Here is a 19,271-nt window from a genome sequence, read left to right on the forward strand (position 1 = left end):
GCTAAGTTGGTAGAGTACAAGCCAATGAGCCAGGGTCAGGTACTGAGTTCAAGTTCTGGTCTCAGACTTAAAAAAAAAAGATGTTTGCATTACAAAATTGTTTGTCTTTTTTGGTGGTGCTAGGATTCAAACTGGGACTGCCATAGACCAGGCACGTGCTCTACTGCTGAGCTACAGCCTCCCCACCACCCACAACACGCCTTAACGGAAACAAGTTGAAACATCCTAAATCTTCACTAAGGAGAAGAGTGATACTTAAATAGAGCATGCTACAGCTACTTGGCATGGGATTATGTCCAAGTTGATTGGTAAATTGCAAGTAAAAGATGTAGGTTAAAAACAAGCGGGCAGAGCAGAAGTCTTAAGTCTCCACTGCCACCCACAGAAAGTTCTCCAGCAACTATTCAGAGCAGAACAGCTCTTGACAACCCTACTACTTGCCAACAAATCTGAAACACCCAAGAGATCGGCAAAGCTCAATAAGAATGGAGTTAGAAGTATAAGAACAATTTCTCTTTGAGCGCCCTGCCCAGTCCCTATCCAAGTCTAGCCACAGGTGGATGGGATTTCCTGGTGAGAGGAAAGAGGAGAGAGAAGTAGTGGCAGTTACGGAGCTTCCTGCATCACAGATGCTTTCCAGGAAGTTTGTTTAGTTACCTCCCATCGAACACTGGTGGGGATGGCACAGGCAGACTGCCTGGATCAGGTACAAAGATCTGTGTGGTCCTAGCAGCTGGGGTGGCTGACTGGAAATAGGAGCCACCGTCATGGCCACACCTGCAAAGCAAAGCTGATTCTCTTCAAAAGAAGCTTCCCTTATATCACCCTCCTGTATTTTTACTTCTGTGCGCACACTGTTCAAAGCCCATCACAATGGCCCACCAATGCAGGCTGGATGGCCCAGACCCAGCACTCAAGCAATTCTGTCAGTCAAAACTACCCGATGACATCACCCATGAAGCTCAGGGAGCCCCTCACCTCTGCATTTCAGAGAAGATGAGGGCACAGACCTCAGCCGAAACTCGCTCTCACAGCTCCATCCTGCCACAGGGACAACCTTCAACCATGCATTTCAGACAGCACAGCCTCTGGAGCCCCATGTTCTCTCCCTCCTCCAGCAACTGCCTTGGACCAGTCTATGGCCCTGTCCAACTGCATCCCAAAGATCAGCATTTCCCAGCCAGAGGTATATTTTGTGACCAGCCTACCCCAAAGCAGTCACAATACCATGCTCCGCTGGTAGCAGTCTCGCCAGGAGTCTGAACAGTGGGGCACAGCCAGCAGGCCCAGCTGGCATGGGTGCAACTGGAGAACCCAGCACAAGCTTTACTTGTCCAAGGTCACCTCTGGCTGGCCCTTCCAGGACCACAGGTTAGACCAAATACTCAGAGTCTAACCCTATACACTTAACCTATAAGGGCCAGAAGAGAGAGGGGCTACCTCCTCTTCAAATGTTCAGACAACAACGGACACATTAAAAAAAAATTCAAGGAACCATAACTCCTTAGGAACAAACTAATAAATCTCCAGTAATGGACTCCAAAGAAATGGCTATCTGTGACATGACTTCTCTTGAAGAACAAAGTATAGTGGTTGAGGGACAAGCACACTCCAGCAATCCTAGGTACTTAGGAAGCTGAGATCTGAGGATCACAGTTCAGAGCTAAACTGGCATAAAAGTCTGTGAGACTCCATCTCCAAAACAACAGACAGGGCTATCTATACCTCTATCCCACAAAATCAAATTTCTAAGACAAAGTCTGTAAAAAGAGACAAGGAGCCGGGCGCTGGTGGCTCACGCCTGTAATCCTAGCTACTCAGGAGGCTGAGATCTGAGGATCGCGGTTCAAAGCCAGCCCGGGCAAGAGAGACCGTGAGACTCCTATCTCCAATAAACCACCAGAAAACCGGAAGTGGCGCTGTAGCTCAAGTGGTAGAGCGCTCGCCTTGAGCTGAAGAGCTGAGGGACAGCGCCCAGGCCCAGAGATCAAGCCCCACGGCCGACAAAAAAAAAAAAAAAAGAGACAAGGATCTGAAGTAGCAAACTGTAACAGAACAATAGTAAGGGCTTCAACACCCAACTTTCAGCAATGGAACCATCATGCAGACAGGAACAAATAAGGACGTCCAGGACTTGAATATCAGACCTGGGTGGACTTAACATATACTGAACACTTCACCAACAGCAACAGAATACAAGTGTTTTCTTTTGTTGTTGTTTTGGTACCAGGGCTTGAACTCAGGGTCTGGGCACTGTCCCTGTGCTTTCTTACTCAAGGTTAGCTCTCTATCATTTGAGTTTCACTCTCAGTGTTTTTGGTGGTCAACTGGTGATAAGAGTCTCACAGACTTTCCTGGCCTGGGCTGTCTATGAATCATGATCCTCAGATCTCAGACTTGCTGGGTAGCTAGGATTATAGGCATGAACCTGTGTTTAGCTTAGATGTATGTCTAAGTACATACAGAACATTCTGCAGGAGAGATCAGGTTAGAACACACAATGAGCCTTGGCAAACTTGAGAATACTGAAATCCTGCCAAGTATCTTTTCCAGTGACAACAGGATAAAAGTGGGAAGAAGTTTTCTTTTTTTGCAGAGTAAAGGCTGAACCAAAAGCCTTGCCGTAGACTAAGCTCACATGGCCAGAGTTAGCCCCCCTGCCACATCAGGAGAAATTTTGGAAATTCTAAATTTTTGAATTTTGAAAATTAAGCAAAATGTTCTTGAGCAGAGTTAATGAAGAAATTAAAATTAATGGGGGAAAAAAAGGGTATGAAGATAAAGTTAGCATTAATGAATCATGCTTATAATACTAGCTACTCAGCTGAGTCTGAGGATCTCAGTTTAAAGTCAGTCTGGGCAGAAAAATGCGTTGAGACTCTTATCTTCAATTAACAAAATGCCAAAAGTGAGGTATGGCTCAAATAATAATAGTGCCAGCGTTGAACAAGAACAAGAGTATATAAGACCCTGAGTTTAAGCCCTAATACAGGCATACAAAAGAGAGAAAGAAGGGGGGGGGAGAGCAAGAAAGAAAGAAAGCGAAAAAAGAGAAAAGAGACAAAAAACAAAAATGGAAACACAAAGTATCCAAACTCAGAGTACTGCAAAACTATTTTTTTTTTTTTTTTTAATCCGGTCGTGGGGCCTGAACTCTGGGGCTGGGCGCTGTCCCTCAGCTCTTCAGCTCAAGGCTAGTGCTCTACCACTTGAGCCACAGTGCCACTTCCAGCTTTCTTCTTTTTGCTTATGTGGCGCTGAGAAATGGAACCCAGGGCCTCAGGCATGCAAGGCAAGTGCTCTACCACTGAGCCACCTTCCCAGCCCCTACAAAACTATTTCTAAGACAAAAGTTCATGGCAACAAATATCCATATCAAAAGTTGACAGATTTCAAATAACTATTTATTCCTCAGTTAGGGAAAGAAAACAATAAAGATGGGAGCAGAAACAGATGAAATAGAGACTAGAAAAATATGAAAGATCAAGGAAATGTTCACTTTCTTTTTGAAAGATAAATATGACAGAATACATGTGTAAGTCCAGCACTAGAGTCTGAGACAGGAGAATCCTGAGTGTGAGGCTAGCTTGAGCTACATTGTAAGACCATCTTAAAACAAAACAAAAGCTTACTTTGAATCATTCTGAACAAGTTGGGTAATTTATAAGAGATGAGTAAATCCTAGACAACCTAATAAAACTAAGAAAAGAGCTAGACCAGGGCTAGTATGAAAACTCAACTGTAGAATCTTTGCCTGGTATGCAAGGTTCTGGGGTAGCACTGGAAAAAACAAAAACAAAGAAAATCTGAACAGACTAATAATGAATTAAAAAGTTTTCAAAGAAGTTGGGAAATGAATGAAAAAGTCTCTAACAGGTTGGGAGTATAGATTAATGGTAGAGTATCTGCTCAGCATGTGTGAGTCCTGAGTTCAACACCCCAGGAACAGCCCATGACATTTCCTGACCCATAATATCTTAACCCCTATTTTAATTAGGGAGCTTCAAAAGTATGACATGCGTGACTTGTAAAAGGCAGACAAGTGTAACATGGTAAAAGTTGGTGCCCACAAACATGAAGTCCTAGGAGTTTGCAAATCTTTCCTTCATATCTTCTACTAATAGAGTATCAGGCCATACCAGCACTACACTATTTTTCACTCTCCAGGGCTCCCCCGCCTCCTTTCAGGAATGTTATGAGTTAGTGGGTGGTTAGCAAGACCCCCTCAGAAACCAATGGCCATTCCAGAAAAATAATTGCTCACATTCCAAGAGCTGCCAACAAGAACAGCTTCCCAGTAGCATGTTTTAGTAACCTTAATGAAGCAGAGAGCAACGCCGCCCCCCTCTGCAATAGCAATTCTGGCTGGAAGAAAGGATCTACAGATTGTGGAAAAGTACAACTTAAAAAGCAAACACCACAGGCGCCAGCAGAGCAGGAAAGCAAGCAGAGATTTCTAAATACAGAGCTCCATTTTAAGACTTCACTGTACCTTACTTCTCACTATCATCGTTTGCTTGTCAAAAATAGAACCTTCCATGTCTTGATCCATTCAGAATAAGCCACAGCAGGCACAGCACTGCTTACACAGGACAGGCAGGTCAGAAAGGCCGCTTGGGGAAATGGAAAAAGCAGCCAGCAGGTTTTCTTAGGGATTACACTGCTTCAGCTTTTATCCTTCTCCGGAGCTGAGCTATTCCAGCGCCAAGAAAGCTGCAGGGAGGTCTTTGCTATGCTCTGCAAAAGCTTCAACTTTCCACAAGCAGGACTGAAGGGGTCTCAGGGTTGCCACTCCCTCTACTGCCCAGTGTTTTCCTTCTGAGCCGTAGGCAGTTGAGCAAAGTTCCTTTATTCAACATAACCAAAATGGGATAAGCTTAGAGAGGATGGTAGCTGGAATGCAGTTTTAACAAAAACTGGCTCCTACATTTACCTAACATCTCAGAAAAGGCTTTATTCTGGCTAATAAAAATTCTCTCTTATAAACACATAAAAAAGGAGCTTCCAGGAAATGGTTACAAGGTTTTCTCTTTGTTGTTTTTGTGTCTTGCTCCTGCTTATCTGTCTTTGGAAGAGCAAGAGGGGGCACAGAAATGGAGGGACAGAGAGTAAACAAATGTAGCAATGATACTCACTGGACACTATGTTGAAAATGAACTATACAAATTGTAGGTGGAGGGACTGGGAAGGTGGCTCAGTGGTAGAGCGCTTACCTTGCATGCATGAAGCCCTGGGTTCGATTCCTCAGCACCACATAAGCAAAAAGAAAAAAAGCGAGAAGTGGCGCTGTGGCTCAAGTGGTAGAGCGCTAGCCTTGAGCTGAAGAGCTGAGGGACAGCGCCCAGGCCCAGAGTTCAGGCCCCACGACCGGACCCAAAAAAATAAAAAATTAAAAAAAAATAATAAAGAACAAATTGTAGGTGGAGACCAGAGGAAAAAACTGGGAGAGAATAAGGGCTGACACTATATAAAAAGATATGTAGTCTTTACCTGACTTACGTAACTGTAACCCCTCTGTACATCACCTTCATACTATTAAGAAATTTTTTTTTTTAAAGAACTGGACTTTTGGGCTATACTCACATTTTTGGGTCTATTTGTTCTATAGTGATAAAAACTGAACCCAGGGCCTTGTGCATGCAAAATACACTACCACTGAGCTGCATTTCCTCAGCTCTTTACCCAGTTTTAATACTGAGGGGAGAGGTTGCCGAGCTTGCTCAAAGCCCTAGGCTCCTCCTCCAGCACCAGACAAGAAAATAAAGACAGGCTTTATTCATCTTTCAAGATCCAATTTAAGTAGCACCAGAACATGTTTTCTTTGGCTGGTACAAGATACAAGCCTCATTCTTATTCAGCTGGTACTCTTACCATTTGAGCCCCAGGCCCCAGTCCCGCTTTTGCTAGGTAGAAATGGGAGCCTTGTGGATTATTCTGCCAGCTGACTTCAAATTGCCAATCCTCTGGATCTGAGACACCTAAGTAGCTAAGATCACAATGTGAGAGACCGCATCCTCCAGGACATAGCATCAAAACTAAACTGGGTGTGGTATGCCTGTAATTCCAGCACTGACTTCTGAGGCAGGGAGACTTGGAGGCTTTGGCTTTGGGTGAGATGCCATCTCAAGGAAAAGAAAAGAAAAAAAAAAACCTGAAATCAACCGATTTCACTGTATTTACTTAACTTTGTGCCTAGGTAACAGCAGATGCTCAGCAGCCATTAACAGCTTACCACCATGAGCTACCTGTTCACATGAGAATTAGGAAAGACATAAGAGGAACCAAAAATCTCAGAAGAATGAAACATGTATGCCTTGCCAATATACTATTACTCTGGATATACCTATTAAATTCTTCAGCTCTGTGGCCTCTAAGACTACCAAGCTCTTAGTCACCTTCCTGTTAAATCCTAAGATCTTATTTTGACTGTACTGTGTGTGTGTATCATGTACTGGGGGTTCTGAACTCAAAGTCTTGTCTTTTGCTTGGCTCTTGCTCTCAGCTACTTGAGCTTACTTCCAGGGCTTTTCTGTTTTAGCTCTGAACTGCAATTCTCAGATAAGGCTAAGTAGCTGACACATGTGAGCCACTGGTGCCCAGATATTTTTAATGTTCTTCAAAAACCACCTTATTCTTTGTTTATACCCAAATAGTACTCATTCTGATCCTTTTTTTTTTTTTGGGTCCGGTCGTGGGGCCTGAACTCTGGGCCTGGGCACTATCCCTCAGCTCTTCAGCTCAAGGCTAGCGCTCTACCACCTGAGCCACAGTGCCACTTCCGGCTTTTTTTTTTGCTTATGTGGTGCTGAGGAATCGAACCCAGGGCCTCAGGCATGCAAGGCAAGCGCTCTACCACTGAGCCACCTTCCCAGCCCCTCTGATCCTTTTTTTGTGTGGCAGTACTGGGGCTTAAATTTAGGGCCTGAGTGATGTCCCTGAGTTTTTTTTCTTCCTTTTCTCAAGACTAGCATTCTATCACTAGCACCAAAGCTCCACTTCTGTCTTTTTTGGTGGTTAATCAGAGGTAAGTCTCACAGACTTTCCTGCTGAGTTAGCTTTGATAGCAGTCCTCAGATCTCAGTCTCTTGAGTAGCCAGAAGGGGTGTGTGCCACTGGTGTCCAGTCTCTCGTTTTGTCTTAGTATATGTACACCAGACTGGCTTCAAACTTGAGATCCTCTGCCTCAGTTACTGAGTACTGAGTTTATAGGTATGTACCACCATGCCTGGCTTCTCACGATTCTATTTGTGTACTTTTGGTGCTGGGGATCAAACTGAGAACCTCATATTTAAGCAAACACTACCACGGAGCGAATTCTCCAACCTTCACATTGTGATCTTGGTTCCCAGAAGACCTCATAGTGTGCTGGTAAGTGCTGAACAAACAATAGGGCTCTCATGCCCTCCGCCTATTTCACTTAGAAATTCAAGAGTTCCGGGGGCCTAAACCCTTTGCTAAGCTAGTTATAAGAGTGAGATGTGACACTGAGTCAATACCCTTGTTTATTTCTGATCTCTCCTTTCCTCTGTCACCCAACACTGAGAGCTTGCCTGTCAGCTACAATTCCCTCTCTGTTCCTCAAAAACACGTAGGGTTCTGTTATGAAAACAGCATATTTGGGGCTGGGAAGGTGGCTCAGTGGTACAGTGCTTGCCTCGCATGCATGAGGCCCTGGGTTTGATTCCTCAGCACCACATAAGCAGAAAAAGCTGGAAGTGGTGCTGCGGCTCAAGTGGTAGAGTGCTAGCCTTGAGCTGAGGGGCAGCGCCCAGGCCCAGAGTTCAGGCGCCATGACTGACAAAATACAAAAAAACTCCAGCATATTCCCAGAACTGCCAACCCTTTTAACTGTCACCCCCTAAAAGTGCCCTTGTATAAGGTCTTTACCACTGGATACAAAGAAACAATATGAACTTAATAAAAACAATCCCAAGGCATTTATTGTCACCTGATGATAACACAAGGTCATCAGAACTGGGCACACTAACAACGGGGCTCATCAAACAATATGAACAGATGTTTTCTTAGATTCCCAGCAAAGAACACTAAAAAAAAACAAACAAAAAAAAAAAACCAAGAAACAAAACAAAAAAACACTGTATAAAATTCTTAATAACTTCTCACTTCATTGATCATTTCTAGTTGGAGACACTTTGTAGTAGAGTAATATTATCTCCTTTTAACATGATCCGACCTGCAACAACAAAAAAAGTTATTAATACCACATGTGCAGACGCGTAATTACCTTTACCCCCAGAAACTTACATCCATTTATTAAAACACTGAAAATATTTCTCTCAAGTGGAGAAACATTAACTAAGAAACAGACTAATCAATACATCTTAACAAGCTCAGCACATCTTATCTTGTACTTTCAGGCAAAATCAAATTAAACCCTAGGCTTAATATTAATAGAAATACTATTTGATCTCAATTCTAAAGACAATGGCAACAGCATAGACAAAAATATATGGTAGGAACCAGGAGCTAGTGGCTCATGCCTGTAATCCTAGCTACTCATGGGATCCGAGGATCACAGTTCAAAGCCAAGCCTGGGCAGGAAAATCCTTGAGACTCTGATCTCCAATAAACTACCAGAAAACTAGAAGTGATACTGTGGTTCAAGTGGTAGAGCGCTCACCTTGAGCTGAAGAGCTCAGAGACAGCACCCAGGCCCAGAGTTCAAGCCCCACAACCAAAAAAGTGTGTGTGTGTGTGTGTGTGTGTGTGTGTGTGTGTATATAAATAAAATATAGGGGCTGGGAAGGTGGCTCAGTGGTAGAGTGCTTGCCTCGCATACGTAAGGCCCTGGGTCCGATTCCTCAGCACCACATAAGCAGAAAAAGCTGAAAGTGGCGCTGTGGCTCAAGTGGTAGAGTGCTAGCCTTGAGCTGAAGAGCTGAGGCCCAGAGTTCAGGCCCCACAACTGACCGCACGCACACACGTGCCTGGCTCAGGCCAGAGGAAGTGAGAATGAGGCCAGCTTGGGAATACATGATAGGGCACACTTATAATCCCAGCACTGAGGAGGCCAAGGCCAGAGGATTGAGAATGAAGCCAGTCCACACATATACTAAGATCCTGTCTAAATAAAACACAAACCTTAAATATGGTGGAGCAAGGAACCAGAGGAAGACAAGTGTGGAAAGCTCAGAAAATAAAGATTGTGTAAACAGATGAGCAGAGACAGACAAAGCCAGTGGACACGGAGCCCTGCAAAACACACGAATGGTTTTCTCACTGTCGTTTTGTCATTGTCATAAGAGCAACAGGAAGTCAAAGAGAATTTCAAGCAGAGAGATGTCAAGTGTTTAAAGATAGTTGAAGCCCAGAGAGTAAGATGGAAGTGAGCGCCACATAGGAACCAATCCATGGGCTAAATGTGAACTGGTGCCATCCTTCCTGTAAGGCGGTGAGTACTGAAATGGCCCCAAACAGCACACAAATAGGAGCTGAATTTGATCTGACTTTGATGAGCCTCTGAAAAGTTGTCATGTAGACATGCTAAACAAGCTCAAGGAGAGGCCAGGGCCTCAGATATGCAAGTCAATACACAGATGGTAACTGAAGTGAGGTCTTGAGTGCCTAGGAAAACAGTACTAAGGACCAAGCCCCATGCAATTCAAACACTTATGGGCTGAGTCTCAAGGGATGAATATACAAATGCTTCAAAAGGAATGAACAAAGATGAAAAATGAATCAAATGGTCAAAGCATTTCAAGGAGGGAGTGGCCAGCATGGTCAAATGTGTTTATAGAGTCTGAAATGAACACTACGACTATTAGGACTTAATACCATTAGCTTTTGGTGAGCTTGCTCAGAAAAACAGAAGCAGAAAGGACAACTTGGCAGCGGATGGTTTCTCTCTCAGAAGTAAGCTCTCAAAGGAAAAATTTACACATGAACTGGGTTCAGGCCATTGTCTTCTCCAGTAAAACAAATACATCTACAATTCTGTAAAGCCAACTATATACTTACCCAGTTGTTTTCTTGACTTTGTTTTAGAATGAATTTCTTCTGCATCATCTAACACAAGGTTCATGTATTCATCAAAACCCTAAAAAAATAATTTAACTGTTATTTTCAAGTAAAATCAGATCCAAACCATTCTAAGATTATATAACCAGATACAGAAATGCCTACTAACTGTAGGAATTCAATAGTCATCCACTGATTTTTTAGCAGCAATATACCTTTCTTTCTTTTCTTTTTTTTTTTGTGAGGGGGTGGGGGGGTCCAGTACCAGGGTTTGAATTCAGGGCCTTGTGTTTCTCTTCCTTGCTAAACTGGTGCTTTCTGTCTTAAGGGACACCTTTAGCCCAACTTTTTTTTTCTTTTTTTTGGGGGGGGTCCGGTCGTGGGGCCTGAACTCTGGGCCTGGGCACTGTCCCTCAGCTCTTCAGCTCAAGGCTAATGCTCTACCACTTGAGCCACAGTGCCACTTCTGGCTCTTTTCTTTTTGCTTATGTGGTGCTGAGGAATCGAACCCAGGGCCTAATGCATGCAAGGCAAGCGCTCTACCATTGAGCCATCTTCCCAGCCCCTAGCCCAACTTCTTATTGGTGAACTAAAGATGGAGTCTCCCAAACTTTTCTACCTAGTCTGGCTTCAAACTCTGTCCCTCAGATCTGAGCCTTCTGAACAGCTACGATTACAGGTGTGAGCCACCAGTACTTGGCTTGAAGCTTCTTTTTAAAAATGAACCTAGCAAGTAGACACCTAATTCAATCCTCAGTGGAGGCAGAGTGTGGGGTGTGAGTGGGGGGTTTGGCCAGAATGTGGTCCCTATTATTTCTCCAACCTTGTAGACTCAGTATTTCATTTGCTATACTAGCAAGCCATCCTCCTTCCCCTTTTACAACCTGTCAAACATAGTATGTGTGTACATAGACGAACTACATTTTACTACCATTGCTCTTGATATGTGCTCCACAAACACTATCATCCCAGTTACATGCTTTGAGCAGGGGGAGATTACTGACAGCAAAGTCTCCTAACATAATTATGTCTAGCTATATATATATTTTTTCAAAGCATTAAGACTAGGAATGGTGTTCACGCCTGTAATCCTAGTACTCAAGAAGCTGGGACTAAGGATCCAGTGCAACCCCAATGTGGACTACTTAGCAAGACTTTGTCTCAAAAAATTGCCGAGCTGGGGGATGGGTTAGTGGCAGAACAAGTGCCCAGCATGTGAGAGGCTGAGTTTGATCTTCAGCAAAAAAGTACAAAATAAAAACAGAGTAGAAAATAAATAAAACGAAAACCAAAACCATTGCTTAATACACTGTGCTATCCTGGAATTTACTCCACCAATTCTATTCAGGAAATACCTAGCCCAGACTTTCCTCTAATTCTATTGTTTACATATAAAGTTTAATTTTCCTCTCTTCCCCCAACCCAATCACTATCAACCAAACAAGGAAAAAAGTCCAAACAGTGGGCCCTAAAAAGCTTTGCTTGGGTTAGCCTGCCCCCCCCCCTTAAATACACTGTATGCTAGCCATTTTGTAGTCTTTTTCTATTAACAAACTGCATTAAGAAAAAGTGAGGGTACTTACAATGATGCAGCCCTCTATCCGCATATTCACTTGCTCATAGAGCCACACCTGAATCCGAGATCTCTGACATAAGCAAAAATAAATAAAACAGTAAGCAGTTATTTCTATCAATAGAAAATTCCATCAACAGAAAATGACTCCTTTAAAACTTATTGAATATAAGCCAAGAAGTTTAACTAAGCAATCCATATCTAACAGTAAACAAACCAGTTATCTGCTAAAAAGTTTCATTTAATAACTGCTATCTTGGGGCTGGGAAGGTGGCTCAGTGGTAGAGTGCTTGCCTTGCATGCTTGAGACCCTGGGTTCGATTCCTCAGCACCACATAAGCAAAAAGAAAAGAGCTGGAAGTGGCGCTGTGGCTCAAGTGGTAGAGCGCTAGCCTTGAGCTGAAGAGCTGAGGGACAGCGCCCAGGCCCAGAGTTCAGGGCCCAAGACCGGGACCCCTCACCCCCCAAAAAACAAAAACTGCTATCTTGACAATGTCCAAACAAGTCATTTTCCTGAAATCCTGGCATGTAACCATATTCCTTACTGCTTCTCAACATATTTAAAATGAAAACTGGTGAGAGTATGTGTCTGTATGTGGATAAGTTACCAGACAGTATTTTTTTTATTTTGCTGGTCCTGGGGCTTGTCTTGCTCAACACTAGCACTCTGCCACTTGAGCCACAGCACCACTTCTAGCTTTCTGTTTATGTGCCACTGAGGAAACAAACCAGGGCTTCATGAATGCTACGCAAGCACTTGACCACTAAGCCACATTCTCAGCACCCCTGAGCTTTTTTTTTTTTTTTTTTTGCTCAAGGCTACCACTCTACCACTTGAGTCACAGCACCACTTCTGGCTTTTCCTTAAGTTTATTGGAGGTAAGAGTCTCAAGGCCTTTACTGTCTGGGCTGGCTCTAAACTGCAATCCTCGTATCTAGGCCTCCTGAGTAGCTAGGATTACAGGCATGAGCCACAGGTGCCCAGCTTAGGCAGTAATTTCTATTGACCAAAGGCTTCTTATTTGCCGTAGCAAAATCCAGGTCCAAAGCAGAGCTTGTAGGTTCAGGGTATTCCATGATACACACTAAACCAAGGGAAGACACCCAACTCTGGCAATTAAAAATTGAAATGGTTTGGGATGGGAAGGTGGCTCAGTGATAGAGTGCTTGTCTTGCATGCATGAGGCCCTGGGTTCGATTATGTGGCTCAGCACCACATAAGCAGAAAAAGCCAGAAGTGGCACTGTGGCTCAAGTGGTAGAGTGTTAGTCTTGAGCTGAAGAGCTGAGGGACAGTGCCCAGGCCCAGAGTTCAGGCCCCACGACTGGACCCCTCTCCCCCCCAAAAAAAACTGAAATGGCTTAATCTATTTTCACACTCTAAATTTCTCTGAATCTACTCTTCCCCTCTTCCCTTTCTTCATTTAAGCTTCCCCACAGGTAGTAAACCTACGACCTGGGCACTTACAACCTGGTTTAAGGTGACTAGGTTTCAGTTTCATGGTAAAGGATCTAACTGGGAAAGTCTACAATGACGACTATCAACACTACAAACAAAAGTACCACTAAAATTGTGAAATCATTCATTGTGATCAAAGTAATGACTCAGTTTTTTTTTTTTGCATGCTTCGGAGTTAGCAGATACACATTACTACACTAGAGCTTTCTTTCTACTGATATCTTAAGTTCATCTATTTTTTTAATTGTAGAACACTATCATCAGGAAAAGATGATACACACTGCCAAATGAAAACAACTTCTATTTAAATGGTGGCTGGTACACAGCAAACGTACTTACATTTTGTAAGTATCTGAAGATAAGATTCTGAATCACCGTGGTTAAGGAAAAAAAAAAAAAGTACACGCATAGTGTAGAGTCTACTCCCTGAAACTAAGCTTCTACCCAACTCCCCCCTCACTTTTTCCCTTTTCTTTCCTGACAGCGGGGTCCAGCTGCGCATGCACTGGGGGAGCCCGACAGACTGGAAGACACCGGCCCCGGCCCCCGCCCCGCGCCTTCCCTCCAGGGGCTGGAAGGCCGTTTTTCCTTCTGCCCAGGCCACTAACTCCTGCTCCCGCCCGGCGGCTGTGACAGCCCGGGCCCCTTCTGCTGCTGCCCCAGTCGTGCCTGCCCTCTGCACTCAGGGTCGGCGTGAACCCACAGCCCGCCAGGCCTGCCCTCCCGGCCCAGGCTCGGCGTCAGCTCTGCCCGCCACGCCTGCCCTCCCGGCCGGGGTCGGCCCGGGCCCGCCGCCCTCCCACCGCCGTCCTTCTCCGGCCCGCGCTTTTCCCGGGCTCGGCCGCCCCGGGGGCTCATGGGAGGCAGGCCCGCACGGAGCTCCGTCCAGCCTGCCCTCCGCCTAACACGCCCTCCCAGTTTTCTAGCTCCAGACACACCGCGGAGGATACGATCGGCTGCACCATCACCTTCTGCACCTTTTGGCCCTGGCCACGGTACGCCATGGTGGAATCTTACAAAGGCCACACGGATCAGCACGCCACCCTACGAGGCAACTTCCGGAACTGAGAACCGGAAGCGGAAGTGACTGCGGCCCAGCCGCGACCTGGGTAGCTCCTGGGAGGGGCGAAATGCCTCTCTAGCCACCCAGACCCTGTTCTCGATGCTTCCTAAGCATCCGGGGGCGACCAGATTGATGCCAAGCCGCGTCGATCCTGCAGCGCCACCTGGAGGGAGGTGGGAGGGTCGCCGAGTTGCTTGGGTTGCAGGGCGGCCGGCGGGAGGGGAGGCCAGGCCCCGGCCCTCACTTCAACTTCTGAGGCCGCTGTAAGAAGCAAAATCTTAGCAAGGGGTGGTGGGGCACCCCTGAAATTTCAGTACTCAGGAGATGGGAGCCGGAGGATGACTGGGCCAGGCTGAGGTGTAAGGCTCCAGGCCCACCCAGCGTGGGGCACATAGAACAATGGCATCTCTATTCTGTCCCTCAGGGCTATTTTCCTAAGGAGATTTAGGCTTGGTGGTAGCCTAGTGGTGGGAAAGGTGGAGGGAGTCCAAGCCCAGACTCCAAGCGTCCATCATGACAGGGGCAAGCTCCTAACCAAGTCTCATCTGACTCCCCTGTAAGCAACCGGGGTAGGTGTTGCGTGTGTAGCCACTCTGATCTTGCTGGGCTCAAATCCAGGTCTCTGGGAGATCCAGGTCACTTGGAGTTGTGTGACCAAGAAGTTACTCAGCTTCACCCCTTCTGGCTCCTTTTCTCTTCTTTCCCTTCCCCTTCCATCTCCCCCCCCCCCCCCCCCCCCCCGCCCATATTCATTTAAGATGTATAGTATGGTTTAAAGAACTGACAATTGAATCAGGATGTAAGGCCAAGCTTATAATCTTAGCTACCTAGGAGACAGATCTGAGGATCACCATTTGAACCCAGTCTAGGCAGAAAAATCCTCAAGAGCTTATCTCTAGAAAAAAAAAATCTGGGAGGTGTGGTTCCAGTGGTTGAGTGCCAACTTTGAACAAAAAAGTAGAGCAAGAGTACAAGTTTCTGCTTGGGCTGGCTTTGAACTGTGATCCTCAGATCTCAGCCTCCTGAGTAGCTGGGATTATAGGTGTGAGCCACAAGGGCTGGGTTTGGCTCACTTGTTTCTGACATGGACCTTTAAATGTACTTTCTTCAGGGAGGTTTTGGAGACTCAGTGAAGTTAATGAACAGATGCTCCTGGAACTATGTGGCATTGTACTCAGATAAACACATGGTGAGTAGAAAGTGAGTTGAGCACACCTGACCTACTTACCTCCACAGCATGTAGCACAGTGCACAGTAGTGTCACCCTTCCCCTCATCATTGTGTAGTTGACCCATAGCTATAGTTGTCCAGCAGCTCCAGAGAGCTCCAGGGCGCAAGGCTAACCTGGTCAGTAGAAAGAACACTGAGTTCTTGTCATGGTTAAAACACCCTTCCCTGGGGAACACTAGTAAGTGGAGGAGCTGGAATCCATTAGTATGCTTGAATTAAAGCTAGTGCTCTACCACTTTGAACCACAGTGCCACTTCAGTTTCCTACGAGTTTAAGCGTCTCCCGGACTTTTCTGCCCGGACTGGCCTCGAACCACAATCCTCAGATCTCAGCCTCCTGAGTAGCTAGGATTACAGGTGTGAACCACTAGCACCTGGTGCTCACCCAGCTTTTTAATACCCTAACTTGTGGCCTGACTGAAATTACATTGAATTTGAATACCCACTTTATAGATGAGGAAACTGAAGCTCAGAATTGAAGAGACTTACTTATGGGGATAACACAGGGTAAATAGTAAAATCAGATTTTGCTCAGCTGAGTTAAACAGGAATAACATGAATGTCAACTTTCTGAAGGTATGAGGGGGCACGGCTTAAGTGGTAGAGTGCTTGCATAGCCTGAGAGAGGACCTGTGTTTCAGACCCTAGTACCAGACACAAAGGCATTGAGATGAAGTTAAACTACCGAAAGCTTAAGATGTGTCTCACTCCACATACAATAGGCTTATGTGCTGGATTTACTAAAACGTAGCATGAGCTGGCACAGGTGGCTCACCTGGAATCCTAGCTACTCAGGAGGCTGAGATCTGAGAATTAAAAGTTTGAAACCAAACTTGGGCAAAAAAGTCCTCGAGACTCTTCTCTGCAATTAAGCACGAAAAAGCTGGAAGTGGAGCTGTGGCTTGAGTGGTAGAGCACCAACCTTGAGCAAGAGAGCTCAGGGACAGCGCCCAGGCCAAGTCGCAAAATTGGCATGTGCGCATGCGCGCACTCACATACAAGATTAACATGAACAGAATAAGACCCATTCCATCTCATGCAGTTAAAAGCAGAGAAGTTTTGTCATTTCTCTTTTGGTGTGGATGTGATTTCTATACACGTGGGTTGAATCTTATAACTAATCCTTTAATCATACAGTTTATCAAAAGTGCTATGCCACTTGAAACACACACACACACACACACACACACACACACACACACACACACACACACACACACACACGGCCATTTTTGCTTTGGTTATTTTTGTAATGAGAGTCTCACAGTTATGCCCTGGCCAGGTTGGGTTACCAGCTTCCTATTTATGCTTCCTAAGTAGCTGACAGTTATGCAACACTGCACCCAGCTTTTATTGGTTGTGATGTTGTTTTGAACTCTTGGGCCCAGCTAGCCTTGAACTTTGATTGTCCCTGAGTGAGCCGCCACAGTAGCTTTGATTTCTTCTTTGTAAAAACAAAACAAAACAAAAAAAAAGGTTTTTGGCTGAGTGCTAGTGACTTATGTCTATAATCCTCGCTATTCAGAAATCTAAAATCTGGCCAGATGCTGATGGCTCATGCTTGTAATCCTAGATACTCTGGAGGTTGAGATCTGAATATCACAGTTCAAAGCCAGCTGGGCAGGAAAGTCTGTGAAACTGTTCACAATACAAAAAAAGCTAGTGGCTCAAAGTGGTAGAGCACTAGCCTTGAGCAAAAGAGCTCAGGCCGAGTTCAAGCCCCATGACCACCACCACCAACAAAGTCTAAGACCTGGATTATCTCAGTTTGAAACCATCTTGGCTGGGCAGAAATATCTGAGACTCCATCTGCAGTTAACTAGCAAAATGCTGGTATGGAGGCATGGCTCTGATGGTAGAGTATCATTAAAGCAAGAGCTCAGGGTCCTGAGTTCAAGCACTGTACCAGTACTCACATAAAAAAATTGCTTTTTTCTTTGGTGGTTGGTACTGATACCTCCAGCCCTGATTTTGCTTTTTAACATTATAATGTTTATAATTTCTAGATGTCTACTCACAATCACCATTTCTATCACCATTCCAAAACAAAACTATACTCCAGGGCTCTAGGCGTGGCTCAGGTGGTAGGGCACGCTAGCCTTGAACCAAAGTGCTAAGGGATAGCACCCAGGCCCTGAGTTCATGCCCCAGAACTGGCGCATGCCCGCGCGCGCGCGCGCACACACACACACACACACAGGTGGTAGGGTGCGCTAGCCTTGAACCAAAGTGCTAAGGGATAGCACCCAGGCCCTGAGTTCATGCCCCAGAAACAAAATGGAACCTACACACACACACACACACCAAAATGGAACCTTTAACACACACACACACACACACACACACACCAAAATGGAACCTCTAACACACACACACACACACCAAAGAAGAAACAAAATGGAACCTCTAACTCCTACCCCAAACTTGTATCAAAGTCTTAGTACCGGCGCGTGTGCGCATACGCCTCCCCGGCCCGCCTCCTGCCCAAATACAATCAAGCCTACTTGGATCACTATTAGGCCTATTAAATGAATGTTTTCAGTTTCATTTTGTGTTGTACTGGTGTTTGAACTCAGGGCCTCCTGTTGCTGCTTTGGCTTGACTTTCATTCCAGAATAGTGCTCTACCACTTGAGTCATACCTCTACTTCTAGCTTTTTGCTGGAGATAAGTGCCTGGTGACTTCCTGTGTGCCAGTCATAGGGCTTGACAGCACCCAAACCATAGGCACTGTCCTTGAGCCTCTTTCGCTCAAGGCTAGCACTCTACTCATTGAGCCACAGCTCCACTCCTGGCTTTTCAATAGTTTGTTGGAGATAAATCTCATGAACTTTCCTGCCTGGGCCGGCTTTGAATCTTGGTCCCCAGATCTCAGCCTCCTAAGGTAGTGAGGCCAGCACCCAGTATCATGACATTTTACTGATTACTTGGAAGGTAGGAGTAGGGATCTCATGACTTTTTTTCAACCTAGCTGGCTTCGTGGCAATCCTTAGATCTCAGCTTCCTCAGAATTACATGAGCCACTGGTCCTCTGCAAATCTTTTTTTTTTTTTTTGGCCAGTTCTGGGACTTGAACTCAGAGCCTGGGCACTGTTCCTGAGCTTCTTTTGCTCAAAGCCAGCACTCTACCACTTGAGCCACAGCACTACTTTGGTTTTTTTTTTTTTTTTTGGTCCGGTTGTGGGACCTGAACTCTGGGCCTGGGCGCTGTCCCTCAGCTCTTCACCTCAAGCCTAGCGCTCTACCACTTGAGCCACAGTGCCACTTCCGGCTTTTTTCTTTTTGCTTATGTGGTGCTGAGGACAGAAAAAAAACTGTTCTTTGGTTTTAGCAAATTTACATGTACTTTCATAATTGCAAGCTGAAACACAATAAAAAAAACCCAGAATCTTTTTTTAACCCCAGAATCTTCTAAGTTAACTATTTATTCTTCCCCTTCATGCTTGAAAACTTTATCACCAAATCTTTAAGTGGTACCATTGAAGTGGTAGAGCACTTGCCTATGCAAAGTCCTAAGTGTACCACACTACTGCCCAAAACAATCACTTTTCAATCTTCCTTCCTTTTAAAAATGTAATGGCTTCATTTGAATACAATAGTGTTACAAGTCAGTGTCAGAAGCTAGGAACTAGCCACTCATGCCTGTAATCCTAGCTATTCTAGGAGGCTGAAATCAAATTAAAGGATCATGGTTTGAAGCCAGTCTGGGCCAGAAAGTCCATAAAACTCTTATCTCCAATTAACCACCAAAATCCAAAGTGAAGGTGTATGCTATACTTGAGTTTGAAAAAGCTAAGGGACAGTGCCCAGGCCCTGAATTCAAGCCCCAGTACTGATATATGCACGTGCACATGCATGTGCGGGCATACACACACACACACACACACACACACACAAATTATTTTTATTAAAAAAATATGTCTTCTTCCTTAACCTGAAGCATGTGCAGTTAATACTATACACATTGGTAG

At 45.1% G+C, this 19,271-nt stretch overlaps 1 protein-coding gene across 2 annotated transcripts; it reads right to left on the bottom strand.

The window, feature by feature from the left end:
- Window positions 1-7,918: 7,918 nt before the first annotated feature.
- On the bottom strand, window positions 7,919-14,076 carry Snrpe (small nuclear ribonucleoprotein polypeptide E). Of its 2 annotated transcripts, XM_070041461.1 has the most exons (5): window positions 13,960-14,076; window positions 13,349-13,375; window positions 11,562-11,624; window positions 9,979-10,057; window positions 7,919-8,194 (listed from the first exon to the last, which is right to left on the bottom strand). In XM_070041461.1, exons 1-5 carry the CDS (start codon window positions 14,011-14,013, stop codon window positions 8,139-8,141), a joined length of 279 nt encoding a protein of 92 aa, XP_069897562.1. In that variant the 5' UTR covers window positions 14,014-14,076; the 3' UTR covers window positions 7,919-8,138. The 2 variants fall into 2 exon arrangements, with proteins under 2 accessions (XP_069897562.1, XP_069897563.1); XM_070041462.1 differs by lacking the exon at window positions 13,349-13,375 and having other exon boundaries at window positions 13,978-14,076.
- Between the last annotated feature and the right edge of the window lie 5,195 nt (window positions 14,077-19,271).

Source organism: Dipodomys merriami, unplaced genomic scaffold (assembly GCF_024711535.1).
Source record: "Dipodomys merriami isolate MVZ:Mamm:240054 unplaced genomic scaffold, mDipMer1.0.p SCAF_31, whole genome shotgun sequence".
Lineage (NCBI taxonomy): Eukaryota > Metazoa > Chordata > Mammalia > Rodentia > Heteromyidae > Dipodomys > Dipodomys merriami.